Below are 25,039 nucleotides of genomic sequence, written 5' to 3' on the forward strand. Positions count from 1 at the left end.
ATGGAGAACCAGAATCTGCATTTCAATGGAGACGCTCTGGATGGTCAGCCCCTGGCTCTGTCAGCAGAGCTGGGCTTGTGGTGGGGAAGGAGGAGCCCATGGTCCGAGGACATCAGTGCCTGATTCAGAGCTACTGCTTGGGCATGTTACCTGGTGGGTGACGACGACGGGCCCTCACAGCGTTAATTAACATCTCGCACTAAAGGTCAGGCAGGTAAATGGTATCCTTGCCTTGCAACAGGAACATTTACCCAGAGCAGCTACAGGCCAGTATGTGGCTTAAACTCCCTTCTGCTGCAGTCCCGTCCCCTGGGCCCTTCTGGGACAAGGAATTTCACAGTCACTCTGCTGCCAAGGATTGGGAGATTGGGGCTGAACAGACTACGAGGACACCAGAAAATACTGACTTTCTATTCCTTTGGTCCTATTTGATCTCACGATGGCACAAGACCGCCTAAGCAACCAGCAGCCCTGGCTTTAACACCCTGAAGGCTGCTATGGAGGAACACAAGTGACAGATGATCTTATTTTAAAGTGGTCCATTTTGGTAATTCACAGAGCTCTCAACCCACGGCCCAAGCCCAGGGCACACTCACCAAAGGAGACATCTCCGAAGTGGAGGGCAGGGACGTCGAAATGAAAAGTCGGTCCAATGACACAGCCCCTGCAAGGACAAAGACGGGCAGAGGAGGCGTTGGCTCAGTTAGAGAGAATGGCAAAGCGTTCAGCTTTCCTTACCGCTCGGGTGGGTAAAAGCTGCTCTCGGAACCACGGTGGGTTTCAAATCAACCTGTCACCCCTGTGCTTAGCACAGCACCCATGTGGACAGCAGGCAGCCAAAGCAAAGTGGTCAGCAGCCAACAGCTGCTGCTGAGGCTCAGGGCACCACGGCAGGGTGTGCCCCCACGCTGCTGCTGGCCCCATGAAGGTCCCTGAACAAGGGATGGCTCTGTGCCTCGGTTTCCCCACCCGTAATGTGATGGACAGAGGTGTCCACACAAAAGGGGACTCATTGTAACTAGCCTTCCCAGCCACAGGTTCCCTGCTTTGGTATTTCTTAGCTGGAACTGGTGTTTCCATGGCGTATATGAACACCTTTCTCAGAAGACCTGATCCACACAATCATTACACATGCAGGACTTTGAGGCATGAATCCAGGGGAGTCCCAAACATCCATTGAGAAGAGCAGCAACAGTTCTACACAGCGGACAGTTGAATCTTGGAGGGAAGTATCAGCTTGTCACCAGTGCACCAGCTGACACATCCAAGAGCAACAGTCTTAAACCGCCGAACACGGGTGTCCCGAACCCACCACACCACCTCGCCCATCCTTAAACTCAGCAGACAGGCTCCAAACTCCAAAACTCACTCACATCCACTGAAATCAGTACTTGAAGCTGCACAACATTCATTAATTGACTTCATGGTTGATGACAATCAATGTCAGCTCTGCCTCAGTTAAAAATCAAGGGCCACAGTGAATAGTGCCTTCTCATTTTATTCACAGGACTGACACTGTCATTATCCACATGTTCTGCACATGAACAGACCCCAGCATCCCGCAGGAGGGACCTGCGTCCATCCGTGCTGTCCCATTTCCAGCATCCCTTTCCAAACACCAAAGAAACAAGCATCCAGCACCTCGTAAGGTTGGTTTCCAAGTAATAATAGTCACCTATGGTCTTGGCACCTTCTGACTGCACAGTCAAAGAGCACTCAAAAACTGACTTTCAGGAGTTTCCATCCAACACTACTTCTCGATTCTTGCAGCTGAATCAGCTCCTAAGAATGCGCCAGGTACCAAATCCCTGCTGATGGTGAAGTTCCTTCTTCAGGTACCTCACATAACCAGACTTGACCTCCCAAGCCCTAACAGCTTACTCTAGACAGAGCAAAGGGAGCAGACACGCTTTCTGTCACAGCATTTGCCAGGAGACGATGGAAAACTACCTCCAAACCAGCCACGACTGGGGATGACACCAGGAAACTGCCAAGGATGAGCCTTGCCAGGCAAGTGGGGAAATGACTGCCATTTCTGCTGAGTGCACCGAATCTGTGCTCTAGGAAGTTAAACTGGAATGACTGCCCAGAAGGCTCAGGCAAGGAGCCAACCCAGAGCTGATAACAGTACAGCTTGCAAGAGAATGAGGGAAAAGGCAGTGGTTTTGGCAACAACTGTGTTTTACAGTAGCATTAAGTAATGCATGCGTGAAGGGAGATCAGGGTCCTGGCAAAGTAGGAAGGATAACACAAGGCGGGAGAGGAACTGCTTGAACTCTCATCCCCGTTCCTTCCTTTACAGCCCAGTGTCCCACCAGCCAGCTCGCCTCCGTTCAAAAGAGCCAGAAGCTTTTCTCCATGGAGGACAAAATCCAGTGCACAAAAGCTTCCGAAGAGGGAGGCTCAGCTGGAGCTGGTGGGTGGACATCTCAAGGGCATTTGAAAACAAACAGCTTGAGCTGTGGGGCTGGAGAATGACAGAAGGGCTGGAGAGGGATCCTTGAAAAAGGCAAGACAGAGCTCAAGGAGGCAGATGCCATCTCAGGGAGGAGAGGACTGCAATGGGAATTGCTGCTGAGGGACAGCTGCATGGGAGTGGGCAGGTGTGCTGGGGTGCCATCAGATGGGCTGCACAGAAGCCACCATCCAGGGAGGAGGAGTATGAGGATGGGGAAGAAATAAATAAAAAAGGACCAGCAATCCTCTTTCACTGAGACAGAAGGTCTGCACTGAGCCCAGGGGGTGCTGGCCAAACAGGGCAGAGAGTGGCCACAGAGAAGGGGAGGGCATGCTGGGCACTGGGAGCCAGGGCATCACTGGGGAAAAAAGGACCACTTCATTTGGCTGTGGGGAAGCCAAAACACAACCATCCCTCCGACAGCTCCTTCCTTCCTTCCCCAGGAGCAAGGCCACTGCGGGGCAGAGGCAGTGGGCACTGTCCAAGCAGTACTGTATTCTACCTGTGATAAGTGCAGCCTTACCAGCAAAACCTGCCCTTGCTCAAGGAGAAAGCTGCTCATGCAATAACACCCCGTGACCGATTTGGGGGAGGGACAGATGATTGTGAAATGTTCCCTCTTGATTTCCAAAAAAAGCAGCACTTTCCCTCCAAACACAAAGCCAACGTAATTGTTTCTCTACTGAGGTCAACAGACCTACTCACCACTCTTCTCTTGCAAAGTAATATCCTTTTTGTTCTTTTTTATCCATTTCCCTCACCTTATTGGTAAAGTCGACCACAGATTCCTCCCATTGCTTTACTGCTTTTGTCTAGTGCCTCCCAGCAGCAGCAGCCCAGGAAGCTGGTTGCTGAGGAGGCACAGGCAGCCCCACAGCTCCAGAGCACCCAGCACCAGCCTTCCTGCCTACACCACGTCATCCCACCAGCCCGTCGTTAAAGACCAGCTGGGACAAGTTTGCATGCTGCTGCGGTCCTGAGAAGTGAGCTTTGCCTCTCCTGTCATCAGCTTTTTTTCCCCCTTCTCCCCTTTGCTTGGTGAGGATTATTATCTTTTGCCGTGGCACCAGCCCACGGGATGATGCCCGAGTCCGTGTGACAGCACCTGCCACAGAGCTCCCCGTCTCCCGCGTCAGCACTGCTCTGGCTGCAGAGAGGAGGTACCACAGCGCTGGCTGCACAAGAGGACAGCTTGTCCCAACCCATGAGCATGAGAGGTGATGCTGAGGCTGCTGGTACCCATTTGGGATGGATTATTAACAGAGGGTTTTAAAAACACTGCCTCTGGCTGCAGTCACCCAGGCTGGCCCATCCCCAAAGCCCTGCTGGCCTTGCTGTGTGTTCAGGGGGAGTGGCCCAGACCATCTACCGCCCAAAGCTGATGCCATCCCGCTGTCTGCGGTGGCCCAAGGGCGAATGAGCTACCTGTAGGAAGGAGTCACTCCAGCTCCTGGGTACCCGGACTGGGCAGCAGGCATCTCCGCACCTTTCCTGTACCACCTCCAGTCAAACTGTTTTCCAGCATGGGTAGTCACTTAAAGCCCTGGGGCCCTCACACAGAGACGTGTGAGAACCTGCTGCTGCCAAATTCTGTGCAAACAGCATCCTGGAAAGTCACAGAGCCACCCGCCTCAACCATGAAGGCAAAGCTCCTTCCCAGAGGAACCCAAGACTTTGAAAGTTAAACTGGGTATTGAGAGCACAGGAGGCATGGTCACAGGTGGCAGCAGGTCGAGGGAGCTGATCCTGCCCCTCTACTCCACTCTGGTGAGACCCCCCCCTGCAGTGCTGTGTCCAGCTCTGGGGTCCTCAGCACACGAAAGACATGGACCTGTTGGAGCGGGTCCAGAGGAGGCCACAAGAATGATCAGAGGGATGGAACACCTTTCCTGTGAGAACAGGCCGAGAGAGTTGGGGTTGTTCAGCCTGGAGAAGAGAAGGCTCCGGGGAGACCTTACTGTGGCCTTTCAGTACTTCAGGGGGGCTTATAAGAAAGATTTGAACTGGATTTTTAGTAGGACCTGTCATAATAAGACAAGGGGTAATGGTTTTAAACTTAAAGAGGGAAGATTCAGACTAGATAGAAAGGAAAAAATGTTTTACAGTGAGGGTGGTGAGACAGGTAGATGCCCCATCCCTGGAAACATCCAAGGTCAGGTTGGACGGACCTCTGAACAACCTGATCGAGTCGATGACGTCCCTGCGCATTGCAGAGGGGTTGGACTAGATGACCTTTAAAGGTCCCTTCCAACACAAACTATTCTACAATTCTATGATTTCCTCTCACAGACAATTATACTTCATTTGCTGCTGCAACTGCAAGGTTCAAACTGGAGTCAGGTTAAAAAGCCTTGGCTCTTAGCGTGGGGATGCTGGGATCCGAGCCAAGGCTAAGACCTTAGACAACACCTTTTTTTCTCTGTTTCATCCTAAAATGAGGTAGGTGGGAGACGATTACCCAGAGACAGCTACAGATGTGCCCACCAAGCTCCTATAACCCTCCTCACCTGATAGTCAAGGTCACAGGCTCAGGGGATCTGTTCACACTGAACCTGAATTCTTCTGTGAACTCCCCCAGGATGGTGGAACTGAAGGAGATCCGGATGACTTGCAGCCCGTCCGGCAAAATGATGCCCTCCTGGGGGAGGAAGGTGAAGCAGGAGCCCAGAGCTGTAGCCGGAGGGACCAAGTTGAAGACAGCATCGATGGCTCCTTTGTTAAACAGGACCACCTGCAGCAGCAAGAAAGCAAAATGGAAATACATAAGGAATCTTCCTTTCTTACAGAAGGATGATTTGTCTTCTGATTAAGCAATTAACGTCTGTAAAAAGCAGAAGATGCTGTGTGCTGCTGCTTGGCAGAAGCCAAAGAAAATGCAACAGGACAAGTTCTGCCTTTGGGTTTTTCATACAAAGCAGTGACAGCTTCATAGAAACAGTCACTCGGGGTTTATGCCACTGACACAGAGCAGCCCACTTCGACGTGCAGTGCAGAGGAGCTGCTCAGCATCACCAAGTCGATTCAGACCTGTCCCTAAGAGCAAGGAAGGGCAGTTGCAGCATTACTAGTGAATCATCACACAACTGATTCTGCTCCCGACGAGTCCGATCCTGCCGAGGGCAGAACACATTGCAGCCAACAAGTTTACTGCATGTAGAAGACACCTCAGGGCAGCACTATAACCAACTTCAGAAGCACTCCCCAACTCTGCTATGGCATGTAATTTAGTTTTCTTATTTTTTCGTTAATGGGATACTTTCTTAGTCTTTGCTCAAACAGACGTGTCAGGAAAGGATGAGCGTGTGGTGCACAGCAGCTCCATCTATTCCAAAGAATTTCTCTTTCCTAAATATTCACAGCCACCATCTAAGACTTTACCGTTACCAGAATAAACTGCAAATTTAGAACTAAGCCGTATTTTGTTGAACACTTGAGAGATCTACTGCCTCGATCAAGTGACACAATCCCGCAGCACTTGTTGAGAGTCAGCTCTTCTCATGTTGGGCGAGAAATGCCCACAGCTGCTGCGAGTACCAGCACGCTGTCAGGCACCAACAAACCCACCCGAAGCAAAGCGGTAAAGTTTCTGATTGCTGCGGGGTGATATCCTGCCATTTCCATGGACTTAACTATCTGCTTTGGATTTCTTTTCCCTAATTTTTGTCCTTGTAAAACCTGGTAGAAAAATTGAGACAGAAGCAGAGAGATGTCCCTTATTTTTTAATTTTGCAGCTGCTGTTAAAAATATTCATGTATTCAAGATCTGCAAGGGTAACCTGAAAACTACTCTCTCCTCTCTTGTCTTTTACCCCTCGGTGACAAATTGCACTTAGGGATCCAACGCTGAGCTGAGGTTTACCTCCAGTCTAGCTGCTTAGTACAGCACTAACAGTATCATCTACTTAGTCACATTTTCTCAAGTCATGAAAATAATAAAATGATAATCAATAAAGTATCACCATTACAAATGCATAGAGAGCACAATATTTTGGTAAGAAAACACCTTAATGTGTCCTTCCCTGCCACAGTCAAGCTTTTGAAAGTATTGCCTCATTTTCTACCTCTTTCAGTTGCCCTATCTTATTTTTTTGCAGAAGACACCATTGGCAGGGGGAGGCAAATATGTAGAAAATTCCTTTGCTTCATTTCCAGAAATGCTTTGCTCTTCATAGAGATGCAGCAAATCTGAAGAGTGGCGAGAGACTGGTCAGCAAGGGAAAGCACTCCCAGTTCCGTTGCAGGACACAGCTCTGAGCCAGAGGCTGGACAGCTTTCCTCCAACTCCCAGGAACCGGCAGCACGCGCTTAACCGAAAACTGGCTGCAGTGGACTGGAGTTCAAACACAGTAAATTTGTTCCAGCTGCTTTTTAACAGCCCGGGTGCAAAGGTGCATTGCATCCAGGGCTGAAACAAAAGCCTCTGAATATTTATCTTTTTGTCCCAGTGTTGCTTTCATGTGTCAAGGGGGTATTTTTTCACATGAAGCCTCCCAGCTGATCTCCAAGGAAGGTTGCCAAAAAGCAGGGATTAAGACTTCACAAGCAACATATGCACCTTTCAGATCCCATCAGAAGTATCCAGATTCTGGGAAAGCCCCCAGATTTGACTAGTATGTCAAATACTCCCTGCTCACAACGACCCGAGTTGCCAGAAATCCCACAGGTCCACGAGGCTCACTGCTGCCCTGGGAGCCATCAGGATCCCCCCCAGCCCCTCAGAATCCCGACTGCTCACCTCATAGCTGTGCTCTAATCCAACAAAAACCTTCCCGATGTCCAGCTGCTCAAAGCTGAAGCGGAGCCGAGGCCCTATGCCTTCCCCTTTGATGCGCAGGGGCAGCCTGGTCTCGCGGCCTGGGGAGAGATTTCCACTTCAGTACAGTAATTCCCTCTGTTATCCTGGACTGTCCAGGCTGCCTCAGTGCTAGTCGCTGACTCTGGGCTGGATGGGACCAGCTCTAGGTGCTCCAGGAGGAGATACAGGACTCTTCCCTGCCCTCAAGAGATATGCCTTGGGGCTGGCTTCTAATTTCTAACCAACCCCTCGGGCTGGTTTCTCATTTAGCCATCAGTTTGCACCCTGAAAAAGCGATGCTGAGTTTAAAACACAGTCTCTGAATTTCTTCCCATGTGCTTAGGATGAGCTCTGAAATCCATTCAGTGAAGGCACAAAGCTCGTGAAACAGAACTGAAGATAAAAATACACCATCTATACTGACGCAATCGGAGACAAGAGCACAGGAGCCAAGAAGTACGAGCCCAGGCAAGGCGAAGCTCCCTGCTAACGGCGGCATGCGCGTCTGAGAGCTGCCTCGAGCAGGCGGAGCATCTCAGCCACTGCCCGTGCCTGACACACAGCTCCGTGCCCAGGGCTCTGGGGCTCCCCTCCTGCAGCGGCACCTAAATAAGACAGGGCTTTGTGATCTCCAGAGAGAAGCACTCACCTATGCCCACCATGATACCGAGAGCTCAGCTTTGTAAAGACACCTTACCTGAAGCACGCTGAACAGTTATGGAAAACCTCACTGCTGAGGTCAGAGAAGCCATAAACATACTGCTAATACACACACCCCTTGATGCAAAGGAACTGAGACTGCAAGGCTTATAGCTAAACTCTAAGATGCTCATTTTCTTCTGTAAGCCTGCTAAGATGACAGTGTGGGATCTTTGTCTGAAGGATGCTCTGACCCACTGGAGCAGCCTCAAGTGCCTGAATCCTGGCCACTGTAGCTCTTTGGCCTCTACAGGCACCTGGCAGCAGAGCAAATGCTGGCAAACCCACGGCATGAAAACTTATCCCTTCACTGCCTTGGCTGTTCTGCGATCGGTGATCCAGGCTTGTAGCCACACATCCTGAGGGCTGGCCTTGGACAGGAGACCACCTGGAAACCGCAGGGACAGTGGGCACATGCCAGCACCCTGCTGACCACTGACCCTTCCTACCAACTACACGAGAACCGAGGGGGCTGCAAGACTACTTGCGCCTCCACTGTGGGCAACAGAAGCAGGAGAAAGGAGCCGTACCTGAGATGTCACAGTAGACCGTTTGTTGATAGACTCTGGCTTCTCGGGGTCTAAAGATCACATTAATTTCAGCTGAGGAATTTGGCCAGATATCTCCCTCCTGAAACAGAAGGAGACAGCAAACCATTTATCTTCAAACGTCACATTTCTTGTTTTCAACCACAGCCCTGTAGCCTTTATTTAGAGCATCAGTGAAGAGCGGGGAACAAGCAACACTTATCAACAAAATTTATGGGAGTTTGGAAGCAGCTGCAAAAAAACTTTATAAGTCTCCTACCTTTACTGGCATCTGGTAGAGGCGTTTTGTTAAATTAGGGCTATAACGAAGCAACCAAACTGGCTCACACTCCAGTAGCACCTCAGGAGCCAGCGGTCTGCCTGGGCTACGTGTTCTCTATAGGATGGCAGTTGAGTCAGAGCATGGAGAACCACCACGGATGGTAACCAGGACAGATGTAAAACTATGCAGTGCTGTGAACATGGTATTGCAACACTTCTGGCTGAAACACTTCTGGCCTCAGACAGGCTGCAACTGGCAGGTGGCATAAAATACAGATGGTGGATGTATGATGGTACAGCACAACCACTCCAGCTGTCGTACCCTGGCTTTGCTACAGCATAAAGCAAGGTGATACGGGAGGGGATGGCACACCGTGACTCACAGCTACACAAGTGGTCTCTCTGCAAGAGCCCAACCGTAAATACATGCAGATCCTATTTCTCCCTCAGCCCCTAAATAATGAGAATCTGCTAGATCTCCGCCAGTCTGAGTAAGAAAAAGCTGATCTTGAAAAGCCGGGCACCACCAACTGCTGGCCAAATCACCTGCTTTGCTTTGCAGAGGGGGAAGGCAATGGAAGGAAATCACTGCTCAAAGCAGTCAAAGAAACAAAAGGCAGAGCTGGCAAAAGAAGTACTAAAATGGCACTCAAAGTGCATCCTGTCAGCTCAGGGCACTTAGGAGAAAGGCAGTGCCAAAGCCAACAGCTGCCTCTTTCCATAAATAACTGAACCCACAGAGAGCCGTGGGGTGGACCACGGCTCCCACTGGAGATGGTGCCTTCCACCAAAACCCAAAGTGCTCTGCAGTAGCCTCTCATCTGGATGGGGAACAGCTTGGTTCCCCAGCTGAGGTGCAGATTTGCAACAACAAACAACAAACTGCAGCTGTGCCAACATTGGTGGCTCTCAGCCTTATATGGGATATAGGAGTAACTGAGAAGAGAAGATGATCCCCTTCCTTGAAAAAAAAAAAAATAGTTTCACCTATTTTAAAAGGAAGAAGAGGTTGAGATTATCCTAGGATTTACTCCAAGATGAAAAGGGATTTTGCATTGCTCGGACAGTGGGCATTCTTCATCTCAGACCATCCAAATACTCAGAACCAGGGCTCTGGCTGATTGAAGGATATGGGGTTTTGCTTGCATAAACAGAAAAAGCAAAAAAATTTCTGTACCTATGTGCAATGAAACTCAAAAAGTCCGTTTAAACCTGCCAGCCTTGTGTCCAGGCTCACAGATGACACTGGAAGGGAGATTCAGCCGTGGTATCCATCCAGGTTATGTGAAGAGATTGGTATGTCTGTGATCAAACTTGGGTTGAATTTGGCCTCCTTTCCACAGAGGACCATTTCATTTCTCAGGTCAATATGTGAACTGAGAGTGCTCTGATATCCTTTGTTAATCCCCATACGCTACGTGTAAGCTGTGCCCTTACTCATAATTACCGATAGCTCTCAACAGTGTAAGGACACTTATGAAGTGCCCTTGCAGCAGAGCTCAGCTTTAGGCAGCCTCTCGCTCTGTCAGGAGCCCACAGAAATGCTTTTTGCAACAAACTCGCAGCCTCACTAGAAACCTGGTGTTTTCTCTCGGCACATCAAGCCAGCTGATGCAGGGACCTGCCAAGTGACCACAGCCAGGGAGGAGAAGGAAGGGAGGTTCTCAGCTATCGCTTACCAGCGGCTCAAGGGTGAACACATCGTCGGAGAAAAGCATGGAGTCTCCTTGCGCCTTTGCCCGCTGGTTCTGGAAGGGGCGGGAGAGAAGGGAAAGGCGTTCTCGGAGAGCGGGCTCCCCCTTGCACTCCCTCAGACAACGATCCATCTCGTCCTCTTTCTGCCTCTGCAGCCTGCAGCCATGGGGAGAGACAAACCAAGCAGATAATTTAATGAGCAAAATATTTGCAGAGACTCGTGTGAGCGCAGGGGCAGCAAAGCGCTCGGGGAGGAACAGCAGCAGCTCAGCAAGGGGCTGACCCCAAGCCGCGGGGTCCCACACAGATCAGATTATCACTCGCTGTTCGCTGGCACGGCACGTAGTTTTACTCCATGCTTACAAGCTCAGAAGAGGTTTCTGAAAGCCAGCAGCCCTCGAGAGCCTCCCGGCTCAAAGTCTCTGCCACAACTGATGGAGAATCCACCAACAACCCCAACTGGCTTTTCCTACCACAGAGCTGCTTGGGGGAGGCAGATCAAGATGAAGGAGCACCCACTGCAGGGCTTCACTGGCAAGGGGAGACGCAGCTGGGTTTCAGCTGCAGGCTACTGGCATCACTCTTTTCTTCCCCTTTGGACCTGCAGGGATAAGCAAGCTAAATGTGCTCTCTGTGCCCTATACTGCCTTCCACCAGAGGATCCCAGAGCACTGTAAAAGCAAACCAATGAATTCAGGCATCGCACCACTTTGGTGAAACCAATGGCTTTATATGCATGGAAACAGAGGCCCTGAGAGGGGCAGGGACTTTGCCTAGCATCACCCACTAAAGAAGTCTGGACCAGCATCTCTGAATCCAAACCCTTACGTCTAGCCTTGAACCACCTTATCTTTTTCCTCTTTTTGGCCATCTCTGTAGGGCTTTGACGCAGTTAATCTCTCCCTTACTCGGTATCTGTAGCAGGAATCATTCTAGTGTTTAAAGATCACAACCAAGAGATAAGGGAGCACGGCTACAGAGCAGTTGCTTCCTAGCTGGCATATCGCTGTCCCCTCTGCACGCTCCAGTCCCTGGCCATGAAGAACCAGCAGGTGACAACTCTGGGGGGATGAGTGGAAGGCTCCACGTGTAGCAGATCGAGGCAATGTAGTACAAACAGGATAGCAATCATCACCCACCTAAATTCAAATACAGTTCAAAAGGAAATACGGTCATGGACGTTACTAGCTGTACACAGACAGAGCCTCGGACAAAGGCTGGCACCAGAGCCAAAACCACTTGCTTTGGCTCGCTCCCCCTGGAGTGCAGTGGGAAATGTTTCTCCATGGCTGACCTACAGCGCTGCGCGTGAGGAGGGCTTCCAGCCACCGATGAGCAACCCTCAACTCAACCTCCATCAACGGACAATAATTCCACCATTACATCCCAGAAAGTCCTGCAGGAGGGAGACAGAGCAAACCCCTGGATAGACCTTCTAATGATCCAGGTCTTCTGGGGTCACAGCCCAGAGCAGGGTCCTGCACTGCCTCCTCTCATGGAAAAAGTCCTCTCTGCTCTGAGATCTCAAAAGCTTCTCTGACAGCAGGACAGTGGCCTTGGAGCTATGACCATCCCTGAGATTGCAAGTAGGAGGAAAAAAACATCCTGATCAGACTCTAGGACATAATCTGGCATGAGATCAGATGTAATTGGAAAAGAATCAGGTTGAAGTGAACTGTGGGGAAATCTGGTTGCCTCTGAGGGGAAAGAGGATCACTCAGGGTCCAATCTGAGACAGGCAGGTGAGAAGAGAGCGGTAAAGGAATGGTCCAGGCAAGTGCCCAGAGAAGGTAATGAGATTTTCTCTTAACGCACTGAGCTTGCATGGAAGTCACACACTGTGTAATTAAAAATAGAGAACAGTGGAAAACTAGTTTTGGCCTTCAAGGCATTTTTGACCTAATTATGTTGATCTTTATTGGCTCAGAAGCCCTTAGAAAGTGCTCCAGTTTAAGGCAGTTTCCTGATCAGCTATGAGCTAACTCCTATACACCTACATCCATGCAAGTCTGAAAAGTCCCACAAGGGTTCTCTTAATCACCCAAACTTTTAAGTGTCATTTCCAGTTCATCTCCCCGGGCTATAAGTGTTTCTCTGCTGCCTGAAAGGGGAATTTCAAAGCTTCACCACAGACACCGTTTGAAGAACCTGCCCCATCTCTCAGCACCATGAAGACACAGGCTGCTGCAGCCCAAATGCGCTCTGTCCTGTGCTGCCCTACCTTCCCTGCAGAACCCTTCACCTCTGAATTCTCCCCAGTCTCTGAGGAAGGGTAGAAATACCTCGTTGTGCTGGAAACCGGGACAGTGCAAGGCAATTCAACATCCTACAGCAGGATGGCCTCAACTTGCTGGGCCAACGAAGTACTTTACCTGCACATTACTGGAGAAGGAGCCTGCCACCTTATCAAAGCTGGAGTGGAAGAAGCTGCAGTGAATATCGTAACAGTTATGCTACCTGCAGCTATGTCAAGTGCTGCTACTCAGTGCAGTCCCAGGTAACGAGTGCTGACACTCTCCTCAGCCTCATGGACCCTCCATAGCCAGGGGTCTCTGGACCTCAGTGGTTTGGTGCTCCCACAAAGCAAATTTGCTCTCTGAGGAAATCCAGTCATTGCAATCAGCCTTTCCTCCCCAAAACACCATCCTCAGCCGGAGTACAGATGGAGCTGGAATGGGAGGCACTGAGCTCCAGGGACACGTAACCTGATGCCGTAGATGGTTTACTTGTCCTAAACCATTCAGTGCACCAACACCCCTTGAGGCCATATGTTAGTTTTACCCTTGAGCAGTGTATCTTACTGAAATGAATCTTTCAAACAAACCTCAGCTTCTGATAATCTTCCTCTTCCTGAGTAACAAAAGCCTTCCACTGGAAGTGGACTATGATTTCACTCCGATTGTGGATGACCACAGATCTGTGGTTTGACAGCGTGAGATAAGTCTTCTCAACTGTCAGGGAGCTCCTGGCCAGCCCGATGTTGACATCTACAGCTGCTCCATAAAGGCTTGTGTGAATATCTTCACCTGGAAAAAAAGCATAGGGGAGTCTTTGCTCATCTCACTTGCTGATGGAAGTACGAGGAACAAAGCAAGCCACCAGTAACAGAAGAAATTGTTACAGCTTTTACCTGTATTAGCAGTTCCACAGATCAGCACATTTATCACATCCTGACAGCTGCCCGTGTACAGAATGAGGGTGTCCTGGGCACCACCGTCAGCACCTTATTTCTGGGTGTGTTTGTAGAGATTTATCCCCAAGGTCACAGTATTTACAGTGAGATTTTTCAGATGTGCTCAGGTGGCCTTTGGGTTGCCATCCCAATCAAGTCACAGGGAATTCTGCATCCAAGTCATTCGGGGGACTCTGAGGAGTCCCACCTCAGTCAGGGCTTGCCCAGTGTTGTGTCTCTCCTGACCCCTTGTTGCTGACAAGCAAAGATGCCTGGGGGCACGCGGGCAGGAAAGGGAGGTTCAGAGGAACAAGTGACAGCCCAGGGCAGGATGGGACACAGAAGAGAGCTTCGCTGTGTTGCAGAAGCAGTGCCCTCACTTGCTGTGGGTTTGTGAAGACATGTCAAAACGAGACTGATGGGGCATGGTACACCCCAACCTGCCCATTACAGTCCTGCAAGCCCATTTCCTCAGCCGGGACCCTGTTGCTTATGCCTGAGTCTGCAAGTCTACGCTGCGTCTTCCCAAGCCATTCAACGACCAGAGCGAGGGCATCTTTGCTTTCCACCTCAGACCCAGCTGAAGACGGGAGTGTCCCGGGCTGTGCACATCAACTGACTAACGACTGGAGCCTTGCTGGAGTACCTGCCAGCACGTCACCCTCCCGAACAGACTCCCACCACAGGCTCCCTCATTTCCAGAGCTTTCAAACCTTCATTCTTCCCAGTCAAGTAACTCCTGGCAGTCAAATGAGCTCAAACTTCAGTACCAAGCCCACTCTTCCTCTTGCAGGCAAGTGTTTCCCAGGTGAGATGCAAACAGCAAACATCAGACATGCTCTCTAGAAACGGCATTTCTGTGGAGTGGTGCTTAAAGCCTCAGAGCCAGCCCCAACGGACAAGTGCAGCAACCCGGCCATAGCCTGGAGAGCATCCCTCTGCAAAGGCAGAGCCTCCTCCTCACTGCACAGGTCACAGCAAGGCAGCCAGAGAATGGACCTGCCTTTAAACGGCTACCGTGCAACAACACAGGGAGAGAGCTGGATGTGCGCTGGGTGGACTCCTGAAATCCTAAGCCAGACACAACACTGCAGAATCACATTCATTCCAGGGAAAAAAAAAAAAAAAAAACGAGCCCCCTCTTTTGGGGGGGCACTGGGGAATGAAGCAAGACTCACCCTTACAACAGTAGATCTCTAGAGTTATTCACTCATCTCCACACACAGAGAATTCAGCCTTCATGCCTGTATAGCCTCAATTTTTCTGCTCTTAAGGGAGTCTGGAGTGGTAGGGATTTGTGGCCAGAGATGAGTTACATTGTGAGGACAGCAGCAATGTTTACAAAGACTGGACAATCTGCTTTCTATAATGGACAATTGGCATACAAAAATAACTGACGTTCAGGAGGGTTACAGAGGTGGGTACGCTTTATAAGCATTGCCTCTCCCTCCACTGAGTCCTTGGCATATATTGGCAAGCAAAGGAGCCAGGAGCCAAGAAATGGGAGACATGCACAGTGCTTCGAGCTCAGGTTTATGGAAACACAAGCCAGCGCTCTACAACGATCAAGATGACAAACTACTGCAAAATAAACACCACGAAAACTATCATCGTCTCACTGTCTAAACCCATGGCCACATGCGTCCTGAAATACTGGGTATAGTTCTGATCTCAAAAAACAAGCTGAAGCCTTTGAAGCTAAATAGAGAAGGGCAGAAGGAACAATGAAAAGTATGAAGCAGCTTTTATAAGAAGATTGAATAGGACTCCTCATCCTAGAAATCATATGGGAGATAGGTGGGAGAGGTTTGTAAAAGCATGAATGGCCTGGGAAACGTGAATAAGGAAAAATTGGTCACTATTTGTCATAAAACAGGAACCTGAGGGCCTGAAATAATGTTATTAGTCAGAAATTACACAAAAGTGGTAGTACTTTTTCCGGGAGTATTCCTTCCTTTGGAACACACTGCCACAGGAGGCTGTAGAGGCTAACAGCTGTAAATCCAGAGAGCAACTGGACAAATTCTTTGAAGATAAAGCCAGCAGAAGCTATAAGCAGCGATGAGAATAAAGCTTCCAGCACAGAAAAATGCTAACTCTAGAGCCCACGAGGGAGAAAGCATATGCACTGCCTGTTTCTACACAATTTGCTAAACATCCCCTATTGCTGCTCTCCCGGGGAGGAGCTGGGGACGCAGCCACCCCTGCGCTCCTGGCTGCAGGCACCGAGGACTCTTCTGAAGGCTGGAGGGTTTGCTGGAGCACCTTCTACCACAGAGAGCATTCGGCATCGTTCTGAATACATAAACCCACAAATCTCTGGGTCCAGGAGAGCATGCACAGCTGCCAGTGAGTCAGGAGGAAGCCACGGATCTGTCTGCCAGGCCGATGAGCTGACACAGAGAGCGGACCTGCCAGGGTCGGCCGCGGGCGGCTGCAGGCTTCATGACTTGGTGTCAAATTAGATGTGACATTTCATTTAAGACTCTTGGCTGTCTAATATATAAGTTTTTTTTAAAAACCCTCTGTACTGTAACAGTGACGTAGCACTAGGTATTTCACTTGACAGGGTAATGTCCATGGCGTGTGGTTTGGGATGCCTGGCTGCCATGAAAGCACATTTACTGAATCTAGATGTGTCTGTCCTATCGTTATTTACACAACATGGTCTTATTACAGGCTGTCAACTCTCCCATTCTTACACGTTTTTGATACACTTCCTACAGGTGGCAGGACACAGCTTTCTCTCTGCAACCTGAACAAAGCAATGCCTGAACTTGAAATTAAAAGCTAGACTTTTTATAGAGCAGTAGAGCAGACGCTTTGGGTTGTGCACTCCTGAGCGATGCTCTTTGACACAGCAGACACACCCCTGTGTTTTATCCCAGCATCCATCTGCGTGACTACGGACACAGGTATCTGAGCACACCATGATAACTTTTCACTATCTTGAAGTGAGAAATCTAGCATTGGGTCATCTTCTGTGGGGCTCCTGTTGTGCAGGGAAACAGACAAACAGAGAATTTACAGAACAGCTAAAACATCTTTCTGAATTCATCTAATACCACATGATCATCCTGGTGCAAGGGGGAATAATTTTCAGAGCAGTACAAACTGTTCTTAAACAGAAAGACAGATTTTGTTTAGCCTGAAAGTATAGCTCAATGAATGGATGAGCAAACCCTTGCACAAGATTTCAAAACAAATTTCAGGTTTTATGAAGAGTGCTTTCCTAGTATTCAACAGCTGGTACTTTCCTTCATTGATTACTGCTCTAAACATTAGGAAGCTGGTACCCAGATTGATTAGACTGAACAGAAACAAAACAGCACCCTGATGCATTTTGTCTTCACCAAGACATATTCTTCCTCTATCCCTGTGTCTCCCTCTCTGCTGAATTTGGATTTTAAATCTTTTTAGGAGTGAATGACAGTCAAATTTGGAATATTTAGGTGGCATGGAAAGCAAGTGTAATTTCATTTGCCCAGTTTGTCAGAAGACAGTGCCTTGCTCTCATCTCTTCTATGAACGCAGCTGGAGAGAGACAGGTCCTGCTGCTTTTTCACTGAAAATACGAGCAAGCAATGAAAGCAGAGCTCTTCACTCAAAAGGATGTTACTGTACCCCCATATCGACCTATGATAAGTAATTCTTTTGCTCCTGCTACTATCATACCCAGCTGCCTCCACTGCCGGCATATCCTTGTTTTTCAAACAGCGTGCAGAGGTCTCTGTTACCACTTCACCGCCGGAGAAGCGAGTCACTTCACCAGGCTAAGCGATCTCTGGAAAGCTGGAGAAGTCACCTACAGCCTGATCCAGCCCCCCCACCATGTGGTTTTTGCTGCGTCTCCCACAGAGCTACCACTAGATCAGAGCCAGGAGCACTGCTCTGAGCTGTTTCACTGTTGGGAAGCTAATGGCTTCACCTACAAGATGCACCGAGTCTCCGCCGGCCTGAGAAAGGCCGTCTGTCCGTCCCCACGCTTGTATTTCCAGCCCTAGAGCAAAACGTAGAGCAGCGACAGTCATTTGTAAGTGCTCCTCCGAGGTGGTGTTCAGGAGCTGCCTTCAGACATCATTAAACCATCACGTTATTTACTCCAGACCTCGTTCACAAACCTCACCACTAAATAACTGCTGCTGCTAACACAGGTGTTTCTAAAGAACCATTCCCAGGCTACAACAAAGCTCAGAGCATCCTCGTCATTACTGTGGCCACAGGTATTGCTGTAACGGTCAGAGTCCCCAGCACGGCCCCGGCCTCGGCAAAGCACCCACTGAGCCCACGCAGCACAGTGCAAGAAGAGGGTCTCTACCCCAGAGGCCCTGCAAGGAGCCATAAGACAACAGATGGGGATGAAAAGGGAGGTGGAGAGCAGTGACCAGCCAGCAGTGCTCCACAGGACAGGCTGCAGGCTCTTCAGACAGCTCTCCTGCACGTTAAGTCATCTCCTCTGCAGTCAGGCTCTTGCTGTGCATCCTTCTGTGACCGAGCACCCACAGCATTCCCCATCACCCCCTCTGCACTGTGCTTAGGAAGAACTGTTTGCCTCCTTCCAGGATGAAATACTCCGGCACAGGAATATCTGGGAGCCAGCACGGAGGCTTTGTGCTGCCCAGCATGAAGGAGCTTCGCAGAATGTATTGAAAAGGATGATGAAACAGTCGGATGATGAAAGACCACTGCCGCATACCCAGGATGCCGCGGCCTATTTTTAATCATTATTGCTACTACAGTAACGATACGCTGGGGTACCTGACTGGCTGAAACATTGCTTTTGGCCATGGGGAAAATAGTGCAGGAACTTCCATTCCGATTGCCTGGCAAAGACATGCCCAATAGACCGCCTAATAAATCAGTCACCCTTCAAGCTGCTCTTCTGCTTCTCAGCAGATGCTGATTGATCCACAAGGAAAGGAGGCTAATGAATGGTCAGTTCTGCCCTGAAACACATCCCCCGTTAATGACACTTCAGAACATGTCAGTGATTTCCACTGATGAGAGAGTAGACAAGCTGCGGTCAAGGATGACCTGCAAAGAGATGAAAACCACGTTCTTCCAGAAATCTTTCATGTGCTAAAAATGGGGTATGCACCGTCACGCAGAAGTCTGTTTCTGTGCATGCCTGAGGATGAACAAAACAGCCAGAGGAGATTTTTAACTTCCAAGTGACCCTCCTAGTACATACACCCCAGTCTGTGCTCACGCAGCCAACTCCATGGGTTGCTGAGCAGGGTTTTTGTTCGGAGGGGTGTTATGGAGTTGTGGAGCTACAAAGCTGTGCAAAGAAACCTCAAGCAAATGAAGCACAAACTTAATTCCCCTTCATCTACCCTCAAAGTGACAGATCATCTCTCTTGAAACACAAGGCCCTGGAGAGGGGGCCATACTCTGCAAGGAGCAGAACGGCCTTGTCAAAAACAGTATAAGAAAAATTCATTATTACAAGCAGTTCTAGAAGAGGGGAACAAAGACAGGAAACAGTTGTTACCTATTAGCTGTTTTGACAGAAACGAACACTTTGGAGACCAACTAGACTCACCCATCAATCTAAGTGATTTGAACTATAAAAGCATATAACCAATCAGTTGTATAAAGTATTAGTTACCAGTCCTCGGTCTGTTGCAGTGCTGCTACTATTAAGATGCAAAGACAACATATAATTGCACAAACTCCTATTTACACTTCTTTTGCCTACAATATATGACTCCCTCCACTCACTTTGAAGCAGACGTACAAGAACATAAAAGTCTGACAGAAACCAGCCACACTGCCGGGAATTCTCACAAGCGAAGGGAAAAAAGCACAACGTGCACTCACCACCTACGACAGGCAGAAAGAAAAATCCCTTTGCAAAGTTTTTAAATGCCTGATAGCCCAAGGCAAATCTAGAGAAGCCTCTTGAACAGCATCAGTCTGGCTTACACCTTGGGATAACACGGGAAACAAGATCTTCTTTAAAAACTCACAGAACAATGTAAGTTTCTAACCATCTGCCAGCACTAAACACAAATAAAAAAGAATTACATCAGTTAGTGCACTACAGTGAACTTTGGATTCAAAAGGGGCTGCTGCTTAGGAAGTGGAAGATTTCCCCACCTCTTAGCACTTGTAAGCAGCTACTATAAATCTGCCTGGTGTGGAAGGAATGGAGAAGTGCATGAAGATGAACAACTGCGGACTGGAGTGGAAGTGGCACACAGCGGTGGCCGTCAGAAGCTCACGGTCTGTTGCCATGAATTTAGCTCAACAGTAACTTAACGCTGCTCACGGCAACATCAGAGCCCCTGTAAACACTGGCACAAGACTAAGATTAAAACCAGAAAATGTTTTCGGTATTCCCACCCTGGTATCCTGCACAATACAGGGACGACTCAAGTACGTAACGAGGTAGGGAGTTTGCTCAGACAAGTACTGAGCCTCCTCCATTCTGGCTGAAGTCAGTGCAAATTGAGAACACTCAGCAACTTGTTGGAGTGATCTCAGGAATGGAAAATGCAGCACAACAAGGGCTAAACCTCAGTTAAACCCTGCTGCCTGGCCACATGCCTCAGTGGATTTACAAAGGAGAAAAAAGAGAAAGGAAAAGGCTTGATCCAGAGACTACATCAAGAGGATTTTCATTTCATTTTCAAACAAGTTCCTGGAAGCCACTGATTGCAATGCCAGCCTTGCAAGACAGATGACAAGACCCTTGGTCAACAGGGGGTTCTTAAAGGAAAGAGAACAGAGCTCTACAAAGGTGGTTGTTTTCTCCAAAGCCTACACAAAACCACAGATGACTATCACAGCAAGGCAGTGCTTTTCTCGGATGCTTTATCCTTCTGGGTAGCTGAGATGTTCAGAGGTGCTGGCACGTCCACGCTACAGTTACTTATTCAGCTTCAAACAGCAGTAAACAACCAGGGCTGGGATTTCATGAGTTTCCTGCATGTGTACACTAACACACTGCCAAGCCCTTGCATGGGTGGCCTCATTTACCAAAGTAAGCCGGTTCAGCCAAACCCAGCACCAATTTTTCCCGAAGAAAGGGATTCAGCATCCCGACACGTTTACATTCCCAGCTGGAGTATGAGCTGGGATTTTTCACACCCAGACCCATGTACATGGGGGAAATGGAGGAGTTTGGACATGTAAAGCAGTGAAGGTCAAATTTTCATTGTAAATCATTATGCTCTTAGCAGCAAAGACATTTTCTTCACAGTCACCTGTAAAGTTTGTAGCAACACGACTACCACCACATAGACAGTCTATCCAGGGGACAACACCTGTACTCCTAACCAGGACAGTCTAAAGGACACACAATTCTAATCAACCAAATAGCAGGCAAAGGGAAGAGCTCCATGTTTGCTTAAGCAATGCTAGGGACAGATTTGACTCAAGTTCAGCAAAAACTAAACCCACGCAACATGCACCTGATCCTGCGTCAGTCACACTAACAACAGTGTGATTCACTGAGAACTGCTGCCACTTGTGAGCAAGTCAATACAGACACACAGTAAAGCAAGGAAAACGCCTCCCAACACCCTACACTGATATTTTGCTCTTAGTGCCTCTGTTTCATAAGAAACAGTCTGTTGGTGGCTCTGAAAGAGCAACCCAGCTGCTTTTTGTATGCGAGTCACAGGGAGTCTGACTTAGCGCAGGACAAATCAGCCAGGTTGGGTAACATTGTCTGCTGCTCTGCACTACACCTGCAACAAGCAGCTTTTAAGACTGATTAAATGTTTGGTTTCACTTCAGCAATTAATCTCAGCAGCATTTTACTTATTTGTATGCTTCAAAGTTTGAGAGACAATCCCTTAATTATTCCTTGCTCTCCTTCTCAGTCTGTGGTTTATTGAAAAATAACTGCAGCGCTGTACTGACAGGCAGGAACGAATCCTGCCTTCATCTCCCAGGTGGCTGCACCATGTTCCGGGGAGGTTGCCTATCCCAGAGCCAGCAGACAGTTTGGTCCCTGTGGCCTATCCATGAAAATCACTTTTGCAAAGATTAACCATGGAGGAATCAGGTGTTTCAGTAAGAACAAGACTCAGGTTTTCAAAGCAAGCTGTGAAGATCCATCCTGGCCCTGGATTCTTCACTTGGACTTTTCATTTCTCATGGTATAAACCCCACAGCCCTAACCTCTAGTGTAGTTAGCCCTGATCTAACCCAGAAAAAGATCTGTCCCTCTGAAGTTTATCCTATAGGTTCCCTATATGCATACAAACGAGGCACCTTTTGTCGTTCTCTGAAATTTCAGTAGTTCTGTCAAGAAAGTGTTACCCAAACCAATGAGCTTCTCTGAGTGAGCACAAACCATTCTCTGTGAATGTGTCATTGACTGAAAAATATTAAACAAAGCTGTGATAACTCAGAAGCCTACAAAGACCATTTGGAAGACATAGGAGCATTTCTAGAACTTCTACAAACTCAAGACAATAAAATGCTCGTTGCTGGGCTAAAGCATCACAGCAGCACCCAGGTGAGGACATCACACTTCCCAGGACCAAAGTTCAGGAACAGGGACAAAACAAACTTCTCTTTCAGGCAAGAGAAAAGGCACACCAAATGCATTCAGGCAACTGAGGAAGTGTCTCGACCAGCATCGCAAGATACCTCTGCTGAACCAAGGCAGACAGAGGCATTTTAACATCACACCTTTTTCTTGAGTTTTTCCCACTTACTCTTAAAGTGACTTATAAAGCTGACAGCATTTCTGTGGCCTGAGCTTGGCTTCTCGTACCCTAGTATAAATTTTATACCTATCTCGGGAGGCAGCGAGCACTCCCTGCCAAACCCCAAGAGCCCTCAAGTCCTGGCTGCTTCAGTCCTGATGCTGTGAAGTGTGGGATGTAGGTGGGTAGAGGGCAACATAAAAAAAGGGTCTGTGGCAAGACAACGGAGAAGCAGTACAGGGGACAGAGGTGTGTAAGAGACAGGGGGCATTTAGAGAGAGTCCAACAGAGACATGCATTCCCCACGTTACACTTCAAACAGAGCATTGTCTAGGAATAAAACTTCACACCTGCATGTGCACACTGCAATGGAGAATCAAGGTTCCTCCTTCCTCCACTCAGCAACTCCCAGAAAAACAGCCTGCCAAAAATCTCATTCCTGCTTGAGGGGATCCACTTTAACAACCCCCTAAACACCAACTATTTGTCACTTTTTCCCTGAGGTAAAGGACAGGGGAGGCACACCTGGAGAGGGAAGTAAGGTGGCTGCGGCAATGGGAAATGATGGTAGATGACTGTCACGGGGGGCGTGTTGGGTGAAGAACACCGTGCTGACACCAGGGATGGACCAGCACACAGCCACACAGGACACACAGAACAGACTCAGCCTTTGCCCCTTATCTGCTCCCTTCTAAGCACTGAAACGTGCAGAGGTTTTGAAAGAAAAGCTTTTAGAAGTAGTTTGTAAAGCAAGTTTAACATTATTCTGCTTAGAAAGGGCTCTGTTCTGAAGGATGCAGAGAGCGTGCACCACGCAGTGCCCAGCACTTACCTGTGTCATAGTGAACTACCAGGGAACCGGAATGATCCCCGGTCTTCAGCGGGTGAAACTCCACTGTTACTTGCATGGCATCGCCAATCCCAAGAGTCCCGATGGAGGGATCCACAGAGAAGGGGCTGCAACGCAGAGAAAGAGACACATCAGGGCTACTGTGGGCGATTCGGGGACTATACTCCTTTTGCAGTCTACTCCACTTCAGCTCACTTGTGCAAGCAAGAAGCAAACAAGCCACAGTCAGCAGAAAAAACCAGAACATAGAGGATCAGAAATGGCTCTACTGACTCTCACTTCTGAAGAGTTCCAGCTCTCTGAACATCCTGTGGTGTCAAACGACCTCAGCTCCCCCATACTCTGCATCCCCTTCTCTGCAGGGAGGCTCAGGAGTCCAACCGCTAGCAATAGAGCCAGAGGATGGGTTTTGAGGAGCACAGAGATGGTGAGAGCTATCTGCCTGCACAACTTGACACTGACTTCCTCAGGAATCTGTCTTTTCCTGCCACCTATAAACTCCACCTCAAGAGATGCAAATGTCAGGGCATTACCTGTCCCAGGGAGACTGCAGCCTAGGAATCAGACAGGGAGAATAAGTGTCTTTCTGGAAGACCAGAGAATAATTATGGTTTAAATTGCCGAATTCATTTTTTTACCTTGAAAACATCCTAGTTTAGCCTAAGAAAGGGCACGTTTCATCGGCATTACAATGAAAGCTGCTCTACGAAAAGGAACAATCAGAAAAAGATGAATAAGTGCAAACGCAGATTAGAGCGACACAACAACATGGAAACAAGACACGGGAGGAGGATCCCATGTACAGCCTGAACCATTAAACCCCTGGATACATGAAGTGCCACTACCAGGAGCACGTCAAGGCGAGTTTAACAGGAGGTTTTCTGTGTATTCACAAGCACTGCAATCTGGGACTCTGGGTTGTAATCCAAGCTCAATAACTGTTTGCTTGGCCCACCAGGCAAATTCTGTGCAATGCATTGGAAATAATTATGAAAATTTGTTGGGGTACTTTGGACTTAATATGAGCAATTATGATTTGTCACCGGGTAAACGGCTCTTGTCTGACAGACACCAAACTCAGTGCTTTAATGCAAAGGGACAAGTCAGGTGAAACATGCTTCTGCAGCTGGGCTTCATGGCTCTTCTACAGCCCCACTTAGAAAACAAAAGTTATTGGTTTTAGTGCTTTGCTGGTGGTCAATTTGTCACCTTAAAAACATGTTCTGGAGAGTTTCACCATGATTAGAGAATGCAACACACACAAAAATATTGAGAACAACTGGAGCCATGCGCAAGCTGAACTTTGTTCATGTAAGTAGTGACAGCTGATGAAATTGCTGGAGTTTCTGCTCATTAAGGAGATATCGCTGCAATTAGGGGCCTGACCTGCTCCCATTACAACCAGCGAGAGCATTGCCACCGAAGCACGGGGCCTGCAACGTTTGTGTGCTGGACCTGAAACTCTGGAGAGAGAGGGGGGAAGACAAGGCACCACACCACCAGCCTCAGAACTGGGCTGTTCTACACGGTCCTGCATCCGCACTGATGGTTATGCCAGGACTGCTGCAGGTCTCTGCCAGGGCTTGGGTGGGGTCATTGCCTGGTGTGGGAAAGGCAGAGATTTTGTTTTTTTCCTTTTTTTTTTTTTTTTTTTTGTTTCAGAAATGTTGCCAGAACAGAAAAGCTGCTAGTTAAGGGGGATCCCGGGCAACACTTCAGCACTACCTCCCATCCCATCACCTTCCTACTCCTTCCCCATGTCTACATACTCCTGCCCTCAGATGGATGGGATAGGATGGGAATAGCACTCCTGAAGATATCTTCATCTCTTCAAATTATCAGAAGAAGAGGATCCAACCAAGTTCAGGACTCAGTTCTCAGGACTGAGAAACGGA

The 25,039-nt window shown here is 48.7% G+C and overlaps 1 protein-coding gene and 1 long non-coding RNA gene across 2 annotated transcripts in view; both read right to left on the reverse strand.

The window, feature by feature from the left end:
• The window catches only part of LOC141935867 (uncharacterized), a 432,617-nt gene that overhangs the window by 272,417 nt on the left and 135,161 nt on the right, over nt 1-25,039 (reverse strand). The gene's annotated exons all lie outside the window — the stretch shown is intronic.
• The window catches only part of LOC141935860 (hydrocephalus-inducing protein homolog), an 89,720-nt gene that overhangs the window by 47,991 nt on the left and 16,690 nt on the right, over nt 1-25,039 (reverse strand). Inside the window, exons 6-9 of the mRNA XM_074852506.1 lie at nt 23,154-23,251; nt 7,194-7,312; nt 4,966-5,189; nt 597-664 (exon numbers count right to left, since the gene is read on the reverse strand). Of these exons, the coding sequence (XP_074708607.1) occupies nt 597-664; nt 4,966-5,189; nt 7,194-7,312; nt 23,154-23,251 (509 nt within the window). The remainder of the gene's footprint in view (nt 1-596; nt 665-4,965; nt 5,190-7,193; nt 7,313-23,153; nt 23,252-25,039) is intronic.

The sequence above is a fragment of the Strix uralensis genome, chromosome 29 (assembly GCF_047716275.1).
Source record: "Strix uralensis isolate ZFMK-TIS-50842 chromosome 29, bStrUra1, whole genome shotgun sequence".
NCBI classification, from domain to species: Eukaryota; Metazoa; Chordata; class Aves; order Strigiformes; family Strigidae; genus Strix; species Strix uralensis.